Below are 22,715 nucleotides of genomic sequence, written 5' to 3'. Positions count from 1 at the left end.
AGTATTAATTTTGCAATTATTAGTAGAGAACACAAGAAATACTGTTAGAATAATCAACATTACATAAATTTCAAATTTGAACACTGGAAATGTATACAGAAGCCTAAAATTATTAAATAGTATACACATTGTTTTTACTGAATATTTCTAAAATGTTTTATCATCTATTACCTAAATTAATCTATAGGTCACAAACAAATCTTATTTCATACTAGTGTATCAGTCGCCTATAGAGTTTATTTGATATGCATAATTATGTAAGAAAATGATGTTAAAACAATACTAGCTTTATATATATATATATATATATGTATATATATATATATATATATATAATGTATTGGGCAGATGTTTTAATAGAAATGTTAAAAAAGTATCTGCAAAATATTGTCTCTCTATATAAACATTAACATTTTACAACTACATAGAAAGTATATACACTTAAATTTATGATCATATTAAGATTAAAAATCAGTGAGCAAATCATTTACATGAAGAAATTATGTTAATATAAATAATATATTTAGATAAAATTTGAGACGAATTAGTTAAGGTTTTACTATTGTGAATAGACACTATGACCAAGGCAACTTTTATAAGGACAACATTTAACTAGGGCTGGATTGTAGGTTCAGGGGTTCAGTCAGTTATTGTCAAGGCAAGAGCATGGCAGCATCCAAGCAGACATGATACAGACAGAGCTGAGAGTTCAACATCTTCATCTGAAGGCTGCTAGTGGAAGAATGACTTTCAGGCAGTTAGGATGAAGGTCTTAAGCTCATGGACACAATGGTATACCTACTCCAACAAGGCCACACCTCCTAATAGTGCCACTTCCTGGGCCAAGCATATACAAACCATTGCATTCCACTCCCTGTCCCCCATAGGCGAGTTCAAACATAAGAGTCTATGGAGACCATACGTAAACATAACATAATGCAAAATACATTTAGTCCAACTTCAAAAGTCCCCCACAGTCTATAGCAGTCTCAACTGTGTTAAAAGTCTAAAGTTCGATTTCTCTTCTGAGATTCATCTAATCACTTAATTTTAATTCCTAAAACAAGACAGGAAGCCAGCTGGGCAAATTACAAACACATCTCCATGTCTAATGTCAAAGCAGTTTTGAGATTTCCAACTCCTTTTTTTGTGTCTGTTGATTGCAACAAACTTCTTTCTCCTGTGCTATTTCCACTCCTCGTTATCAACTTTCCTCAGCAGATAGCCCATGTCTCTGGCATCTTGACTATCTTGGGTCTCCCAGGCAAGTTCAATATTACAGCTTCTTGTTCCAGTGTCTGAGATCCACACATAATCTTCTTGGCTCCTTCTAAGGGCTGGCTTCACTTCTCCACCTCTGTCCTCTGTAGCACTCTAAGCTCAGGTTGACCCACTCCAATGCCATTGCTGTTCTTGGTGGTCATTCCATGGTACTGTTATCTCAATACACTGGGAACTTCTGCTGCAACTAGGCTTCACCAATAGCCTCTCATAGGCTCTCTTCATGGTGTCAGGCCTCAACTCCTTTCCATTATCCTTTCAGTCCTTGGCCATCAACTACAATGGAGTCTGTCACTTCACCATTGGCCTTCCATGGCCTCTCACAGTACCAAGCCTCAGTGGCTCTTCATGACCCCTTCATGCTTCAAAGCCAGTATGACCTGGTTGACCCTTACTCATTACCAAGTCCAGCTGTAGCACTAGGTACAACCTTGGCTATCTCTGGAACACAGTTCCTTTGTGCTCTCAGAAAACACATCCCAGAAGATTTTACTTCTATGATACTGGTGTCTTCTTTCATGACTAATTCTTTACTCCAACTAACCAGCATCAATTGTCCCAGTAGTCTCTTCTATTTTTTACTCTAAAGCCGGAGCCACATGACTGAAGATGCTGTGTTCTACTGTTTCTGGGGCTGGAACATGCCCCCCTTATTCTATCACCAACTTTCTGTTTTCCAACTCCCTCATTACCTAAGCTTTGTTTCCTGGAGCTTGCTCTGTAGATTGACCTTGAACTCAGAGGACTGCATGGCTCTGTCTCATGTAATGCTGGGATAAACGGTGTGTACCACCAAGCCTGGATTTAATCTTTTCTTTACCTAGAACCTGCTTTTTCCCAGGCTGGCCTTGAATTTAGAGATCTGCTTCACTTTGTTTCCTAGGATTAAAGGTGTGTCTTAGTCAGGGTTTCTATTCCTGAACAAACATCATGACCAAGGAGCACTTGGGGAGGAAAAGGTTTATTCAGCTTACTCTTCCACATTGCTGTTCATCACCAAAAGAAGTCAGGACTGGAACTCAGAGAGGTCAGGGAACAGGAGCTGATGCAGAAGCCATGGAGGGATGTTCTTTACTGGTTTGCTTCCACTGGCTTGCTCGGCTTGCTTTCTTATAGAACCCAAGACTACCTGCCCAGAGATGGTCCCACCCACAAGGGGCCTTTCCCCCTTGATCACTAATTGAGAAAATGCCTTGCAGCTGGATCTCATGGAGGCATTTCCTCAACTGAAGCTCCTTTCTCTGTGAGAACTCCAGCTGTGTCAAGTTGACACAAAACTAGCCAGTACAAGCTGTGTACCACTATGCCTAGATCTAATAAACTTTGCTTGGTAGGATCTTGCCCCAAAATCACTTCATCTGTTACCTCCTAGAACATAGGATTCAGTTCCATTTCACTTCCTGGTGCCCTTTTAATGCTTGAACCATATATTTGATACTTTTCCTTTCTAAGTTTGCAATGCTTGTTTAAAATGCTCTTCACAAGACTTAACCAGAGAACAAAGTTTATGATGGGTGTTTCTGAGACTTCCTTTGTCAACGTGATTAATCTGAGTCTCTTCACCTTAGTCTCAGGCAGACTCCTCAGACAAGGGCAAAAGGCAGCCATGTTCTTCACCAAAATACCACAAAAACAGCCTCTAGACCACATACTGAAGTTCTTCTCCACTGAAACCTCTTGGGCCTGGTCTGCACACTTCAAATTATATTCAGCAACAAAGTCTTAAATAGTCCTACTAGGATAGCCTATTAAGCCCAACTTAAAGCATTCCACTGCTTTCCAAAGTCCCAAAATCTACATTCCTTCAAACAAAAGCATGGTCAGGCCTATCACAGAAATACCTAAGTCCCTGTTACCAACTTCTGCCTTAGTTAGGATTTTTCTGTTGTAAATAGACACCATGACCAAGGCAACTCTTACAAGGACAGCATTTAATTGGAACTGGCTTACAGGTTCAGAGGTTCAGTCCATTATTGTCAAGGCAAGAACATGGCAGCATCCAGGCAGGCATGTTACAGGCAGAACTGAGAGTACAACATCTTCACCTGATGGCTGCTAGTGGAACACTGACTTCCAGGCAGCTAGGATAAGGGTCTTAAGCCAATGACTACCGTGACACACCCCAACAAGGCCATACTTTTGTGAATCTTACCTTTTTCAGTAGAAGAGATATTACCCACATTTTATAATCTCATAGTATTTTAAGAGGAATAAAATACCCTGAAATATTTGGAAGTTTGTATAATGCACATAACAAAAGTAATGTAGAAAATGGAGTTGTGATGTTACCAAAACAGGTTTGCATTTGTATATGTATATTTTGTGTGTGAAAATAACACCAACTAAAGGACATGTCTTGACAAAACTGCTCATTCTAGAAGTACATACATCTGTCAGTGTTTTAAAGTGAAACATTTCTGGCTATCTCCATAGATGACTCAACAATAGATGACTTCAACATCTTCTTATGGGAAAACCTCTTAGCTAAGTAAGAATAGGAGTGAATTTCTTAATTTGATAAAAGGCATTCCCAGAAAACATATATCAAGAATGTTTTAAAAGATAAAATGTTAAAAAACATTCTACTTAAGTTAATAATAAAAGACAAATATCAAAGAATGCTGGTTTTGCCCCATTTCTGTCTGTCTGCATGGGCTCCAGGACAAAATAATAGGGTAAGGAGATTGCTCAGTGGGTAATATTTGTGATCTCTTCCTTTGGAGGCAGAGACAGGAGGATACCTGGGTTTTCCTTGTCAGTCTTTCTAGCCAGGAGATGAACTTCAGGTTAAGAGAGAGAAGTGAGAGACCTTGTCTGACAGTAAAGAGAGGCTGGAAAGACTGCTCAGCAATGAAAAATGGGCTAGAAACAGGTCAGTGGTCAAAAAGTTGCCACATGACTGTAAAGAATGGAGACTGTATTCCCAGAACCCAAGTAAAAAGCTGATTGGGCATATTGGCTTATTAGGTTTTTTCTGCACTTGGAATCTACAGAGCAAACTGGTGAAACAAATTCTATCATGTAGCTATGGGCTCATCTGAAAGACCTTGTCTCAATGATTAAGGTAGACAGTGATCAAGGAAAAATTCCTGCTATCAACATCAGATCTCCAATTTCAGGTACACATAGTATGTGTGTGTGTGAGTGTGCAAGCCCATGTGCCCCCCCCCACACACACACATGAAAAAAAAGCATAGTCATCAGACACATAAACATGAAAATCAATAAAGGAACAATAGAGAATGATACCATATGCCAACCTGTTGTCAAACTCTAGTTTCCACATGTATACACACAGATGTGCATGCTTATGTGCACAAGAACATGTGCACAGATACATATGCACATAAAAGAGACCAAAGCAAAACCAATTGTCTCCCTTGAAAATTACCCAAATTAAGATCTCTGTGGACCCTGTGTCACATTGAAGGATAGGTAGAAATGTTCTTATAAATGAACGGTAAGAAATTAAAGAGCATTCTTATTTGTAATGTAAATTGTTAAAATTTGGGTGGTGAACCAGACAGCACACATGTGCTAGTCCAAGCCCCTCTACCCATATAAGCAAAGGACTGCCTGGCCTCAGTGGGTGAGGATGTGCCTAATCCTTGAGAGACTTTAGCCTGGGGAAGGAGGAGGAAACTTGGTGAGGGAGAGCATGCATTCAGAGGCAAGAGACAGGGAGAATGGGAAGAGAAACGGAGGGGTAACAGTTGGGGTGTAAATAAATAAAATAATTTTTAGAAATTGGCGAAATATGTACAAAACCATAAAAATAAACTCAATTGTAGTTTTACAAAACTCTTGAGGAGAAAATATAAAATTCTATTGACAGACATAAAGGGACATGATAGCAACTAAAAAGTATTTTATGGTGAAGACTAGAGTGAGTATCGTTTTCTTATATAGGTCTGTGGTTGCCTTTCTACACTAAGGAAATGTCTCCCAACAATGTTTACATGAAACTTAAAAAATTAGTATTAAATTTCATATGAAAATAGCAGTTCAAAATAATTTTATGGAGACAATGTGATGATGCAAAAGCTATGTTAATTCAGATACTAGGGCCAAGGTTAAAACAAGACATAGAGAAAATTTAAAATATACCCATAAATATTAGAAATCTACATGACTGCAGTTTCAGTAAGACAAACTATTCAGTAAATTATAAAATAACAGTTGAGTTTCAACTGTCTAACACCTGGATCTGATCTGAAAAATTCAATTGTAGTTTCACATATTTAAGAGCATGTGAATTACATGTAATTAAATCATGAAGCTGTTTCCACCTTCATAATTTTTTTATTACACTTCTTTATTTATTGGAAGGAGCACATAAGAACCATGGAATATGCACAAAGGACATAGGACAATGTCCTGAAATCAGGTCTCTCCTTCTACTATGTGGGTTCCAGGTATAGAATTCAGATCACCAGTCCAAGCAGTAATTACCTTTGCCTGCTGAGCCAGCTACAAGGAAGTGCTTTCTAAGCTAAACCAAGCAAAGTAACCCAACCCTAAATTATCAACTCAAGTCCCTAGGAATTCAATGCCTTTGGTTGTCCTTCATGGGCAGTGCACACATGTGGTACCTAAAAACACATGCATGCAATACATAAAATATTTTTTAAAAAAGTAGAGAAATTAGTACGGATTTATTATACAATCTCTGAAAATAGGGTATATATTTGAAAATGTAAATTAGAGATGTTAACTTGTAAAATATTTTATATACTCTTTTCAACTCTTAATATAACAGCGAGTCCCACAGAGAAAATGTGTGTTGTCCTTTTATGAAGATAGGAAAGTATTAACTTTTACAGAACCATTTGTATCTTCCCTTTATCCTCTGTCTCTTTTTGCAAAGTGTAACTTTCTCAACAACAGCAACAATTACCTGCATGTTCTTGATTTGGAGCCTGTGCTATAACAAATATGAGGTATAGAGATGTCTCTCCATGGCTTTCAAATGCAGGAAACAAGCAGTAGTCTCAAAGTCATCATGAATTAACATACCTAAAACAGTGTCTGTCTAAAACATTGTTAATGCTTGTCAACAAAAAGTATAACTTTAGCTATGTGAGAAAAATTGAATTTCATGGAATTATTTTGCTGATGGTACTAAAAAAACAAATTCTAATATTTAGAGGGGAACACACACTAGAATATAGAAAAGTAAGTTTTTTTTTAATTTCTTCTTTTACAGAAAAGAGAACTGTCAGTTTGCAGGTACAGACAGTCACACAGTTTAAAACAGTGTCTAATGTTGTTGGATACCTAAGAGGCTTGACATCACCAGGTAAGTATGGTTAAATAGTTATAATAGTCCATAATTCATATGAAACAAACAAACTTCTCCTCTGTGAAGGTCAATATCCTACTAAATATAATATATAATATAAAATATATATAACATGTATATATTTCTAAATATATGTATACATACAGACATATACACACATACAGACACACACATATATACATACATATATACAATATATATTCACAGACACACACACACACACACACACACACACACANATATATATATATATATATATATATATATATATATATATGCACATACACATACACCCACAATAGGCAATATTTTTATATTACTTACCATGATATTATGATTTTTTTAGTTTAATGAAATAAGAATTTAATGTTTGAATATATAATAATATAATGTTGCCTATAGTTTTAAAAGAAAGTATCATAGGTTTTAATGATGTACTTTTTGAAAACAAATCAAATCTGGTCTCAAAGTAAATGCTTCTAATGTTAATCTCTGTCAGATATATGTTTGACCCATAGTTATGCTCAATGTCTGTAATTTTTATTGTCAAATATTTTTATGGAAATGATTATCTATTTATATACTAAATATTTTACTACTTATGAACTGCTGAAGGAATCTTCAGTCTAAAAATAAGGATAAACATAGTTGTTACATATATCAATTAAAAGACTCATGTTGGCATACTCTATCTCATCACAAAGCTGGGTCACAAATCATTACATATAGAGAGGTTGCAACTGTTCTATTTTGTGAAACTTCTATTTATTGTAGAGAGAGAGAGAAGGAGGGAGAGAGAGAGACAGAGACAGAGACAGAGACAGAGACAGAGACAGAGAGAGGATCATGGCAGAGGACAACTTTTGGGAGTTACTACAGTCCTCCCATCACAGGTTCCAGGGATTGACCCCAGCCTATCAAGCTTGTGGGCTAGCTAACAGCTTTAATTCACTCAGCAATCTGCCATCCCTAGAGCACCATTAAGGTTTTATTGCACTCAAGCCACTTCTGTGGATATGACTGGGACACTTATTCAATTTCTCCTTGGAGAATTATTCTTCTCCATGGCACTAGTTATATTGACCTAATTGCTGACCCAGAGAATTTTGAAATCAAGTTTTATTTCCTCCCTATTTCTTGACAGCCAACTCTTAAACATTTCATGCAGTGTACTTAGGCTCCATAGTTCCTTTATTGCACAACCTGTCATCAGAGCATCCTTAGACAGAAACACAAATAATCTTGGAAATCCATATGCTTATATTTCACCAATGTATGTGTCTTTCACAAAGCAAGTTCAACTGAAGTATGAAAATATTTATTAACACTGTTTCATTTGTAACTCATTACAGGAAAACACACAGTTGTTCAAAAAGTATACTGAATTCATGCTAAAGAAACTTAAAACTACCAAACAATTCAATGCAAAATTTTTGAATTCTATGTAAATAAAATAAAATAAAATAAAATGTTACTTGTTTATGAGATTTTATTTGCTGATGCTAAAACTAGAAACTGACATTGTTAATTTATTCAGAATACAGCCTATCTCTAGCAGAACTTTCAAACATTAAATTCTTGGGCATGTGTGAATAAATGCCCAAGTATTTAATGTTTGAACTATAATAATATAATGTTGCATATAGTTTATATCCCATTACACATATCTTAAGCAAATGTTGGAAGATTGTCTCATTGGTTGTTCCAGTTCAGTACTGAAATTTTAAAAGATTCTATACCATTATAATTCGTATAGCCATCGTTCTCCCCATGTGGTCAAAGGATACTTCCTTTATTCCAAGTAGATGTATGACTTAAATTATGACAGATACTTTAGGTAAGATACTGTTCTTGTGTATATAATAAGGGTAGTGGTGCCAGTACTCAAATACAGAAGTCAAAGGACAATTTGCAGCTGTCATGTGGGTTCCAGAATCAAAATGAAGTCATTGGTTTTGACATCAGGTGCCTATATACACTGTGCCATCATGCCGATCCCTGATATTTAGTTACATGGAACATCTCATAATAAAGCTATAATGATACTGCTCTTTAAATAAATCCATAGGGTTGTTTGATCAATTAAAGCAACCTTGGTTGCTGCTCTGAATAACATTCACTGGGGGAGAAAGAGACAAGAGTAATCTCTAGAGCTATATTTTGATCCCATTTTAATGGTGAGACTAGCTAGTGAAAAATGGTAAAAGAACCATATCCATGAATCATAGAATGTTTTCTACAGGAGCATCTAATGAACTGTATTTGACCACATGCAATACATTATGTGAAAAGTTAAATTATCAGTATTCCTGTCCTGATGCTACTGAATCTTATTTTCTTTCAGAGAATGGAGAGGGTTTAGAAGCATAAATTGAAACTATAAATATATCCCTAAATACTTATTTTTTAAAGAAAGTCTATACATTTTAACATACACAGCTCTTAAGTCACCTCCTTTAGTGATGTATTAATAGCTCATTGCTGTTCACTAAGCACACAGGCATTGCTTGCTGTGCACTTCCCACTATGATGCTGAAAAATGTTAGATACGATTTTCTTTGTGGTATATTTGTATACTTCATTAATTAACATTCATGTTGCAGAGGACAGTAATATGGATCTAAGCTTTGGATTCATAATTGGCTTTAGCAGCTGCTTCTACAGTGATATATCCAGATGTATGAATCAAGGCAGGGGGTGGAAAATGCCAAAGTGGTATTAATTATTAGAACAATTTGGCTTAATTGTTGCTTGCTTGTGCAATAGGATTATTTAAAAGTCATTAAATTTATTGTCAAGCTTTATATTTTATTTTAATGGCTCTTATTTCACTCTATTTCCAGACCGGTATATTATAGTTGGCAGCAACCACCATGCTGGATACAGTTATAAAGGTCAAGAATGGGCCAGCAGTACTGCAGTAATCACAGCATTTATTGAAGCTATGATGTTAAGAGTGAAGAAAGGATGGAGACCAGAACGCACTATTGTTTTCTGCTCATGGGGAGGAACACCCTGGGGCAAAATTGGCTCCTATGAATGGGGAGAGGTGAAATAAATTCATCAATTGTACTTCTTTTCTGTTCTTTCCTGTGCTCCGCATTATTTCATATTCTATATATTTTACTCTATCATTATTGAAGACAAAGAAAATAATGAACTTCTCATAAGGCCTCAATTAATGTATCTCCATTGGTATAAGACCTACTTACCTACATACCAACTACAATAATGTTTACTTTATCGTGATACTTTTACTTAGAGGATAACGTGATAGGCAAAGAAGATTATACACCCAAATTCAAATATCTGTTTTAGCAAACAATATTAAGTACTCATTACCATGATATTTGATCAATGCAATGAGAAATTTTATGGAAATATAAGTTGTAGTCTTATCTTTCTTCTGTCTACTCCATCAACCCTATCACTCTAACCTAGCTTTCCTGCGTTCTTACCTACCTACCATGAAGAACTTGAATCTTAATCCAGAATTTAGATAAAGTCAGTAAGCAATTGCAATATTTGAGTTGAAACATTCTTAGAATAGCTGTATGTCAGGAAGACATAATATTCTTGTAGAATGTGACAGTGAATATACTAAGGCTCTACTAATAAGATTGTTAGCACTGTTAAACTCTCACATATTTTATGATATTATTATTTGGGAAGAGATGCAAAGAAAACATGTAGACAAAATATCTGTGTAGTTTTGAATGGAACACATCTGTTTACTATCATTTTGAATAAAGTATTATTTTGTGAGAAAAAGTATGATTAATGAGAATTATGGTCATAATTCTCTCTTAGGTCCTCAAGAAGGATAAAATGCTTATAAAGATTAAGGAAAACATCAGTAAGGCATAGAAAAAGTAGTAGAGTTATGAAAATATTTCAGTGGACAAGAGAACATACTATTTTTCAGAGGACTGGGTTTATTCCCAATACTTACAGGACAGTCCACAAACTCCCTGCTATGCAAGTTCCTGGAGTTCTGATGCCATCCTGTGATCTTAGAGGACAGCATGCATGCTCATGGTGTATGTACAAACATATACACATTCACACATATGAAATTTAAAATAATCTTAAAGGAAAAAGGAAAATACTTTTTAATAGTTAAATAGTCTTAAAGCTGAAAAAAAATGTTCAACAGGACTCACAAGCTTCATGTGAGACAATTTACATTTATGCAAGTGAGTAGTGAGACATTCTGTTTCAAAGAGTATACTTCAAGTCAAGAAATTCCATTGCTTTGAGATTTTTTCTTTAAATTCCTGGATAAAAAACAGTAATCCAGAAACAAAGCTTTAAAATTTATTTCATAACTTCAAGATAAGTACAATTTAAAAGCAGTTTGTACATATTAGTGATGTGTGCTGTTTTAAATAATTACAAAGTAGGGAATTGGTGATTCAATTTTCTGTAACTATTAAGGATATATTTTAAAGAATGTTTTTAAACAGCCACCATTAGGTCTGCAATTTACACAATCTATTTATATTACTGTTTAATTAATAAATGTGAATAAATCAAATTTAAAGAATAGGTTTCTTTCACATTACTTCCTAAATTAAACAGCTTAAACTCAAAATTCTAGAGAAGTGTATTGCAAAATAATTCTTCAAAGCATTTTCTTGTCAGTTCTCATAGGCTGAAAATTAAATAATATGGATTTGTATATATGGGAACAATTTTTACAAATTATGAAAATATTGTGCCTTGTAAAATATAAATTAATTTTAATTATTTTGTTAATGCATTGTATTGACAACTCTGCAATTTCTCAACAGAGACTAAATATAAAAACTACTATGTTACATGAGTCCAAAAGAAGAACTTATATATACACAAACTAAAAAATAGACTCAGCAGATTATATTTATGTATTTGTTCAAATATATATCAGTAATAAAGAAAAATAGGCTATCAACTTAATGTGGATAAGAGTCAAGGGATGGCTTGGAGTAAGGGTACCTGCGAGAGGTAGAGAGAGCAAAGTATGCCATACTTCTAATTTAATTATATGCATATGTATGTGTCTGTATACATACATCTATATGTATACATTATAATGTATATTGAATATTACAGAATATGTAGGTCCCTCTAATGTGTATATACATGTAAAACTGAAAAAGTCATGCATTCATGTATTTAGTTGCTTTTTGACCTCTTACATGAGTAACTGGACAAAGAAAGAAGTAAGGAAACTGATCAAGGATATTGAGAAGTCACTGCTGGCTGATAACAATGTATCTAATTTTCCCAAATAATAGATTTCATCACTGTATCCCATGACAATATTTCATCAGCATCTATTTGAAGGACAGTATAGACTTTTAGTTGCTCATTCTGATCACCATTATCCAATCTTCTGAGAATGAAACACTTTCTTTCTAATTGATCCCAACTGGAGGTGAACAAGAAAAAACTCTGTTCATATTCCTTCTTGCTCTCTATAATTTGCTGTAAGTTGCTTACATAGGAAGCCCAAGAAGCACAGTAGAAATTAGCAGGATTAGATGATGTTGCTCAATAAACTTGTAGATGGTATTTGTAGCCCATGCATGTAATAGAGAATTGACATAGTACTGAGGCTGATCCTTGTGGGAAATTATGGCATTTCCTAAAACAGGTGTCTTTAAAGTACCATTCCTTCTATAAGAATATTTTTCACATGCTCCTCTGGAAATATTACAAATTTTAGAGTAAGAAGATCAAAGTTCTGATCTTTTCTACCATGAGCAACTTATAACTTCTCTGAGGGTAGCTTGTTCAAGTAAATATATAGAACTGACTGTCTTCTCCAGGGCTCATGGAAAACACATTATCTGATAGAGAAAGTGCTAAAATATTTCTTACATGGACTCTAAATAATAATGGACATTTTTGTCATATGATATGTAAGGTTACTCAAGTATCTTTTTTATATATTATGTGAGTCCATTTAGACAATGTATTACTTTTAAATAATTACTCATTTCTTGCACAAGTTTGTAGATGAATTTCTAACATTAAACAGAGGTAAGCCAAGGTTATAAGGCCCTATTTTATTTCTCTCACAGTGTGGTGTTACCAGTTCTCAACACTGAAGGGAAAGAGTCATCTATGAAAAACTATGCCACGGAATTACCCCATGTCATTTGTACATACATCATTCATGGGGTTTTCATACAGTCATAGTCACAGGTTCACCATTCTCATTTATCCAATTTCTCTCAAAGTAAAAGTTTATTTGTGCAAAATTTACTGACTTTTTCACAGGGAAAGTTGGTTAGCACCAACTAAGTTGACCAGTTCTGCTCTCTAATTCAATGACTGTAACACTACGCATTGTCATTGAAGAAAATTCCCAGTTTGTGTTCTGTAATTGAACCCACCTTATTCAAACCCTCCAAACCTTTTCTCTTAAAATGATTACTTTATATAAGTACTACTTTAACAGCTATTCAGTTATGCAAGTTTTTCTACTAAAAACTTGGTTTTTTATAGAATGAACCAGTTTGGAGAAAGACTTTACATATAGAGGAAGGATTAACCTTAATATATGATAAATTTATTAACATATAACCTTAACATATGGTAAATTATTTATAGCATGTTTCTGATAAATGTCACATTTTAGCATCAAAATATTTATTATCCTAATAAAGTAGAATGTGTTATTTTAATTGCACAAATAGAAGAACTTTTTCAATTTTTTATTTCAGGATTTTGTGAAGATTCTACAAAAAAATGCTGTGGCTTACCTTAGCCTTCATAACCCCATCCGGGGCAACTCCAGTCTGTATCCAGTAGCGTCTCCATCTCTCCAGCAACTGGTTATAGAGGTAAGATGGACAATATGTGAGAAGAATAATATAAGGCAGCATATTACTCTGTAAGTTAATGCTCCTTGATTTCATCCATTTAAGTATTCAGAAAATAATTTATAAAAATTTTAAGGAATTTCCTGTTATTTCATCAGTTTGTTTATGTTTTGTTTTGTTTTGTTTTGTTTTTGAGAAAGAGTTTCCTAATGCAGCATTGACTGGCCTAGAACTCACATCGTAGACAAGGTTAACCTATACATGTGGCTCCCAGAGTCTGCCTCTAAGTCCTGAGTTCAATTCCAAATTCCAATTTCAGTCTTAAATTTCTACATTTGTGATAAACTGTTTTTGAAATAAACTTGGTTCCTTTGGTATTTGTTTAAATTGGTTTGTGTTTTAGTAAAACTTGGAACTCATTTAGTTATTTTTTAACAACACTATAACTATTCCTAACACAGCAGTACAGCAATAAATGAATGTAACATGTTTATAAAGTATGAGGTCGGGTGTGGTGGCACATGACTAGCTAGAATCACAGCCCTTCAGAGGCCAAAGACAGATTGAGAGATTGAAACTAGCTCAGGCCAAGAATTGAGACTTAACAAAACAAACAAAATTAAAGAAATTTGAAGAAATCCTTGTGGAAAATGAAAACATTTTTCAACAAAATTTTATGACATCTCTCCACTAATAGTCATTTCACATGTAGCTCAAGAATTCAGCAAATGATTTCCTCCTCTGTTAGTTGATATCACACTTACAATTCTGCAAATTTTACTACACATAAAATTATCTGTGTTGGACTTCTGTATAAAGACAGCTGCACCATCACTGGAGTGCAGCTTCTTCTTAGCCCCAGTTTCTGTTGGCATACTTTGGACATGACCTTTCAGATGGCCACAGAGATTCCAGTAAGTACCATAGAAACTGAACTAGACAGAGATCAAGAAATATGTCTTGAGTCACCATAATTCTTGATTGAAATATAATACAAACTATCAAGTTATGACTTTAATAATTGATTTTGTAGTTTGATAGTTTTCATTGACAATTCCATATGTCATACAAAAGAAAAACATTGAGAAAGATCCAAAAGAAAAATATGTACTTTTAAGATCAGCTATATTCTAATGTGCATGTCATGAATTTTATCTGGCTTCTTATCAAACCCACAAGAAATTTACCAGAAAGAATGAACTAAGTACTTTTTCTTTGGGACTTAATATATTTATAAGTAAATGAATGACCAGGGAAAATAATCCCAGTAGTAGAAAGAGAGGTCAGACTTCATATATTTGCTTGCTTTTGTTTTGTGTATCTAGTGATTGACACTAATACATAGCACAGACCTAGGTTTAAATTTGATAAATACATTTCTTTTTGTGTTTTATATTTTATTGTTATTTTAAACTTGAAATATAATATTATTAATTATTTCAGAATGCCATACATGTATACAATATGTTTTGATCATATTTACCATCACTTATCATTCTAATTTCTCATAGATCTCTCCCATTCCCTTAATTCATCTCTCTATTTCACTTCCTCCTATGTACCTTAATTTATTTCATAAGATACTGAATGCAACTTATGCTGCCTGTATACCTGTGGGTGTGGAGCCACCAACCACATCATGGTCAATCAACTAAAATAACAAAATTTTAAAGAAAAGTAGACTTCGTCATTTTCACCAGCTATCAACTACCAATAGCCCCTCAAATCCTACATATTGAAGTGTTGATTGTCTTGAGCTAATCTTATGCAGAATTTACATGGGCAACTACCACTTCTGAGAGTTCATGAGAACAAAGGTAGTGTCATGTCCAGAGCACAGCGTTTCCTATGATGCTCCACCGTGCCTTTATCGTATTATATCATCATTCCTTTGATGGTGGTGGTATGACGTTGAGGAACTATCTAAAGCTGAATAAACACATATTCTCTGCATATTGACTTGTTATGTTTTCTACATTAATATTACTTCAAAGAATATAGCAGAAAAGAGAGTAAGCCCAATGTGTTAAATATATTGTTAAATATATGTCTGAACCCATCAAAGAACACATTTAATCAGATAAAACAAAATAAAAGTTTTATTTCAATATTTTAAAAAGATAAACTGCAAAACATTTAGTGTGTGCATTTATTTAAGCAGGAGGAGGCAGAATGAATAAATAATAAATGGCTCATAACAAGATTCACACTCCAATATTTATTTAGGAGAAAAGCATTTTTTGGTTCTATATTAAAAATACCTATATATCAACCTTATATAAAAATAAGCTAAAACTCATATTGAAACAAAACTTCAATTTACTTTGATTAATGTATTTACTAATATCACAAAAGTATTTCATTTTTGTAACTTATAATAATAATGACAAATCAATTCATTTTTCTAAAATAGCTAGAATGTGCCAATGAATTACAAAATAAATATGAACGAGATGCAAGAACTGAGGCTCTTGTTGAATTTCTTTTTTTGATCCTGGTACTATGATGTTGATTGTGCTTTTCTTTTTTTCTTTATTATTATTATTATTATTATTAGGTATTTTCTTCATTTACATTTCCAATGCTATCCCAAAAGTCCCCCATATTAACATATACAAAATTGATCACTTGTAATTTCTGTACATTGTAGAGATGGGAAATTATATTTAAAATATAGATATTAAATCCAAAAACATTTTAAAAACTTCACACACACACACACACACACACATATATAAATATAAATATATATATATGATATATATATATACTTACCTCTCCCTTTTCTGTGTATAATGTGCCTCTGAACCACATGAAATTTCAGTGATTCAACTTTCAATGGCCATGTGAATGTGTGCTTTATGTTCAATCATATTAAAAAATCAAATTATACTCAAATATTAAATGCTATTACATTAATTAAATAAAAGGTCGCCTATGGATTTTGTTAGTTGTTTCTAGTCTTCAAATTCTGGGAACACCACTCTCCTACAGATTTGTGTGTGTTGGCAGAATAGTGGCATTGGTTTTGTTTAACAGATTATGTAGATGCAGAATTGTTTTATCACAGGGTGGACACAGGGTAACTTCAGCTCACAAACGCATGAGGTTCCATAGGCAAGTGTACCAGTTTCAGTCTAAACATCAATGTCTGAATGTTCAAGAAGCCTCATGTCATTGTGGATGTTTGAGATAGAAGCACCATTTGCAATTTCATGTAAATTGTACCACTGTTTAAAACAATTGAACATTGTTATAAAACTCTTTTTATACTGCATTGTTGTTCCAGAACCTTATAATATATAAATTGTGTACTTATATTAGCCTACTATAAATGTAAAGAATAATTTTCCATTCTATCATTAACAAGTATTTAAATATGTAGTTTGTGTGTACATTTGTGTATGTATGTATGTATATGTATGTATGTGTGAAAATCTCTCTTTCTGTGGGTATATATTTAATTAGCTTTTCTGAATAAATTATGATGAAATAATAAATTATTTTAAAAATCTAAATCTATTATAGAAGATACACAGGTCTTAGGCCTTCATTGATGAGATACATGTGACTTCATATAAAATAACATGACATTACTGGCAAGATGAATCCAAAAATAATGGTTTTAAGCATTGATAAACAATATAAACATGTACACACCTCTGTTTCTATGTAGTTCTTTTTTTTCATAGATTTTGAAATCATCTCTGATAGATTACAGATCATCTGTGTATTAGTCAGTTTTCTGTATGTCTCATGTCCATAGAGATGACATTTCTTAGAGCTTGGTGTTCAAAGAACTGAAAGCATGTATACATGTGAAAATAGTTAATTTTGTCATATTGCTTTGTAAATATCTGAAAGAAGATAGAAAATATAAGGATATTTAAGGGACCACATTGATGATGAAAAACTGCAAGGCACAGGCAAAATTTCACAAAACCTTCTTAGAGCTTGTCAAATTATTTTCCAGGTTTGTAGACTGTTTTAATTTTGTTTTTCAATTTTATACATCTTAAATTGTGATGGTTTGAATAAAAATGGCTTATAGGTTTGAATAGTTTGTCCAAAGTTGGTAGAACTGCTCTGGAAAGATTTAGAGGTGTGGCTTTGGAGTAGGTATAACTTTGATAGAGCAGGTATGGCCTAGTTGAAGGAGGTGTGGCTTAATGGGTAGAGATATGTCAATGAGGGTGGACTTTGAGGTTTCTAAAACTATATCATTTGCAGTTAACTTTCTATTTCATTTTTGTGGATCAAATATAAGCTCTTGGATACTTCTCCAAAACCACTCCTTTCTTTTTACTGCGTTGCTCCCCACCAGGACAGTGACTGACACCCTCTGAAACTGTAAGGAATCCTTCCATTATGAACTTTCTTTTATAAGTTGCTTAGGTTATATTGTCCTCTCTACAGCAAAAGAAAGTAAATAAGGTCTAAGACTTTCCTCCAAAATATACAATGTATGTATATCAAATCATTCAAATTTTTTAGTGCATTGGACCTACACGGGCAGTGAATCCCCAAAGTCTTGTAGAGAGGGTATTGATGGGTATTCACAGAGAGTACAAACTGTAGATTACATTGCGTTAGGTGTTTCAGAGCACAAGGAGCAGATGAAATGTCTCTATTGTTCAAGGATGTAGGACATTACCCAGAATGCATGCAATAATACCTAAGAGAAAGGTACCAGTATGATTTACACTGCAGCAGAATTCACAGGAATGAGGCAATGGTGTTGGCTAAATTCCAACATACACATTACAGGACAGTGGTATGAAATATGAATGGACTTCCAAAACCACTCAAAGTTAGGTAAGCCAGTACCTATGATACCAGACTACTAGGTTTTTGTCCAAGTAGTTTTGGTAATGTCCCTTTTCACTTCTTGGCTTTATCTAATGGTACTGCTAATAGTTCTATGCTTATCTGTTGTGCTAGTGACTAAATCTCATGCCACTAAATCCCTGTGAGTACATGTTGCTCCTCCTACATGTCTATGCCATACTTCAAGGGACATTAGTTCAAATACTGCAGTTATCATAAACTAATTTAAAATATTATTTGTATTTATTAGCACTTATTCTTGATTTAATGTCTTATTGTAATTATATATAGTAATTAGTCATACCCCAGTATTTATTTGCCTTTAAATTTCTATGGTAATATATATGTATTCTCTTGGTGTACTTATATGGGAGAAGACTTTAATATAAGGTAGCATCACTTAGAGGGGCCAAAAGGAGAAATAATGCTGTACATCTTTCAGTGACAAAATTAAATAATGGGAGGCACATTGAAACCTGATGACATTTGGAACATATTTATTTCACAACACTAATGACACAGCATCCCGAAGCCAATCAAAAATTTGCAACTATCCTTAGGTTTCTTGTAACTCTAATGCTTGCATGCATAAGGATGAAATGTGGAAACTTTTAGAAGAGATCTGACAACTTTTCAAGTTTTGAATATCACTATTTGACATTTTATATGTCTGGAATGATGTACCAGCTATTTTTTTTAATGGAAGTTGATTAAGCATCATGATATTTAGCATGGTAACATTTTGAAACATAGAAGTTATTTTTTCCAACTGCAAACCTACCCCTTCATTTAGAGAAACGGCATATCTTATTATCATCAGAGCCTTTGGTATGTATCCAGTCTAAGTGAAGAAAGTCCTAATCAGAGCACAGGACCTTTGTCTTACTTAAGGTTTCTATTGCTGTCATAATACACCATCACCTAAGCATGTGTGGAGAGGAAAGGGTTTATGTCTCCGTTCAATCTTATAAATCCTTCACTGAGGGAACACAGGACAGGAATTAAATGAAAGACCTGGACACAGTTGAAGCAGAAGCCATGGAAGAACATTGCGTCCTGACTTGCTCCAAATTGCTTACTCAGTTTGATATCTTATATAACTCTGGACCACCTTCCTAGAGGTGACATTGCCCACAATGACCAGGACCCTTCCATATCAGACATCAATAACAAAAAATGTACCATAAACTTGCCTATAGGCCAACTTGATTGAGGTATTTTCTTAGTTGAAGATACCTCTTCCCAAATTACTGTAGCTGTTGTCAAGTTGATATAAACCTAGCCTGCACAACTTTATTAAATTTTTTCCTGTGTCTCTCTTCTTCTACTCATCAAATAAAGTATTTCAGGTTTTGGGATGTGCTTGTTATACTACCTTTTAAGCAAATGTCCATATTTTATTGGGTTTTCCTAACATTATTTTCCATACACATATCTTACAAATGTTCACTATCTATGAACTGTGACAGGCAATGGAGTTTAAGCACATGACTTTGTTCATTGTTTGGGCAAGGGAAGACTCCGCACACCGTGATAATGCATAAGGACAGTCATTACAAGGTGACTTTGGTTTTACTGCATATAATTTCATTTGCAAAACACACATGACTTTCATGTGTAACACTTTAATAATTTTAACTTGTATAGATGGCATCTGATAGGAGGTGTGGCATCTGATAGCAGGAAGGTGCAGCATCTGATAGGAGGTGTAGTATCTGTTAGAAGGTTTGGCAGATGATAGGAGATGAGATGGGAATACTGATAAGTCTTTGTTTTTTTCTCATTCTGTCTTTGATAATTATAGCAGACACACTAAAATGAAGGTCGCTTTATTACTATCCTTTCTATAAAGGAGAAAAGTAAATTTCTTTAAAATGTACTTCTGTTGTCCTGTCTTTCCTGATAAATTATATAACTATTATTTGTGGCTTATTTTTCATTATGTTTATTCAGTTTACTTGATGAGAAAAATTATATTCACTTTCTTGATCCTCATGAATTCTACTGTTCAGTGGGTTCTACTTAATTTATCTTTTTTCTCTGTGACTCCTTCTACTAGAAGTCAACTAAAATGAACATAAAAGCTAATAAACTGAGTTAAAATCCTTCTTTACACCAATTTAGCACTTCAACAAAGTCTTCCATTTAAAATTGTAATTCTATTGGCAAGACTATCTGTCTCCAAGGTTTACAAGTCTTTTCTCTGTTTTAAGAGCCAGCAGTCTCTCAAGTTTATTACTGTTTTATAGGGTTTTCTGTTCAGTGTACACTGACAATATGTAAATCCCTTTTTATTTAAATCTAGATATCAAGGGGAGTCTTAGATCTGTTTCAAACCCTGAAATTCAGAAGGCAGATTACTTAAATGTTTGAGCTATGTAGCTGAAGAGAAATCCAAGTACCTAGGGTTATGAGCAAATTATGCTTGAATTCATTCACACAATCATAATTAATGTTCCATTATTATATTGACCTGAGACAAGTCATTTTCTTGGCAGGACTTCAAAGACCAGTTGTTCATTCAGGTAAGGTTTTAGTAATCCAGAATTGTTGGCAGGTTCAACTATGGAGTCATTAATATGGCTCAATATGTATTTCCATTTGTTTTAAATGAAATTCACTCTAAGGATTTGTTGTGGTTTGGTTTTCCCCATCTGAGCATCTACTATTTCTTACAAGTTTTAGAAAAAAAAAAACAATAATATCAGTTTACAATTTATCTCTCACCCACAGCAATGATGGTTGTCATTAATAATTTAAATCTAAATATCAAGGGGAGTCTTAGATCTTTTTCAAACCCTGAAATTCAGAAGGCAGGTTACTTAAATGTTAAACATCAGTTTACAATTTATCCCTCACCCACAGCAATGATGATTGTCATTAATAACTTGAACACTTTATATCTTTGTAAGTAATTAAATGAATTTAATTTTTGTTCTAAAAAAGTAAGAAAAAGGAACATCCCTTCCAGGTATACTCTGGGATGAGTTTGGTGTCTGTTGGCACTTTTCCTTGCTTGTGTTTCTCATTTTCGAATGATGTTGGAATGAACTTTGACTTTGAGTGGTTAGGTTGGTCCTGTTCTTGAACAAAATAATTTGACTTTCTTAAATATGAAAATAATGACTTAACTTTCAATTTGTCAAAAAACATCCCTTAAGTAATAAAATCTAGAATTTGTATTTTTAAGAAAATTAACTTAATTTTTAGAAACATCAGGGAAAATTTGCTGCTAAGACATGGAAGCAGATTATTTCTTTTATTTTTTATCAGAAATTTCACCTGTAAAGGCACAACTGTAAATATCTAGGGCTGTTCCCAATCCTGCTGTATCTACCTTGGCTAGCTAACTCTTCAGTTTCAAATTATAATTTAAGGGGAAGATTAAATATATTAAACAGTAGAATGTCAAGTTATTTTTGCTCTGATACAACAGTTTTGTAGACCTTTATAGTAATTTTCTGTATAAGGAAGATACTTAAGTAGGAAGAATTACATTCAGGCACTCAAACATTGTTGACATATTAAGAAAGAGATTAAACATTTTTATATGTGTTTTCTTCTGCCTATATTTATTTGTATAGTAAATCATTCATAATCCACCATTCATTTGTTTGTATTTGTTTGGTTGGTAGCTTTTATAATGCATAAGAGAGCTTACAACTTCTTTCAGTTCTATTGGATACAAGGATAATAGCTTTCATATTTATCCATATCATGACATAACAAATTCTGGTTCTCCTGACAGAGAAGGGAAGGTTTCTATAAAAAGAGACACCAGGCTTTGTGGGCCAGGGCTTTATGAGAGAAACTTCTTGCCAGCCAATCACACATTCTTCTCAGAAGGAAGTCATAGAGCATCCTGGGTTGCAAAGCCACAGAACATTATTGAACATGTGATGGGGCAGTGACAATCCTCTGCTGTTTCCCTCTTGGAGGATACAGTAATACCAGAGTGTGGAGATCAGTAACCATATCCTGAGGAAAGTGGTGATTCCCCTGCTAGATGATTCACCCACAAGCCTTCCCACCCAGGTGTTCTCTGAAAGCTTAGCCTCAAGGGAACACCTAAAGAGCTCGCCTACATAGACTCCTGCCTCCAGGTGCAGGAACACACCTTCCTAAAGTGCTGTGGGAAGCCAAACTGGGGAGCTGTGCTAAGTCAATGTAAAAATTCTCGAGTATTTTGGTGTTGGATAGAATATAGAACATAGGGGAAAGAGACCAAACTGCCTGTAGTTAGTAACAAAGAATGTATGTTGTTCTTTTGTGTATTTATTTGTATCATAAACACATGGGAAAGCAAAGACCATAAGCACCATTTTGCAGTTTTATCTTTTTTTCCAGTTAGCCCATGTAACCAAGTATGCATAACATAAGAGTATTACCCTTTCACTCTTCTCACAGGACATGTACCCAAATATGGTACTTATTTATGTAGCCACTGTGTTTCTGGAATTTTATGTTAATAAAATTTTAATTTAAAAAGGTTA

General features: G+C 34.0%; 1 protein-coding gene across 2 annotated transcripts in view; it reads left to right on the top strand.

The window, feature by feature from the left end:
• Nucleotides 1-22,715, top strand: part of Naaladl2 (N-acetylated alpha-linked acidic dipeptidase like 2) — a 1,234,236-nt gene that overhangs the window by 862,303 nt on the left and 349,218 nt on the right. For both annotated transcript variants that reach the window (XM_029474777.1, XM_021158905.2), the window contains exons 7-9: nt 6,488-6,580; nt 9,427-9,632; nt 13,297-13,416. In XM_029474777.1, coding sequence (XP_029330637.1) covers nt 6,488-6,580; nt 9,427-9,632; nt 13,297-13,416 — 419 coding nt within the window. The remainder of the gene's footprint in view (nt 1-6,487; nt 6,581-9,426; nt 9,633-13,296; nt 13,417-22,715) is intronic.

This window comes from Mus caroli, chromosome 3, assembly GCF_900094665.2.
Source record: "Mus caroli chromosome 3, CAROLI_EIJ_v1.1, whole genome shotgun sequence".
Taxonomy (NCBI): domain Eukaryota; kingdom Metazoa; phylum Chordata; class Mammalia; order Rodentia; family Muridae; genus Mus; species Mus caroli.
The sequence above is the reverse complement of the archived record's forward strand: the minus strand, read 5'-3'. Positions and strand labels throughout refer to the sequence as shown.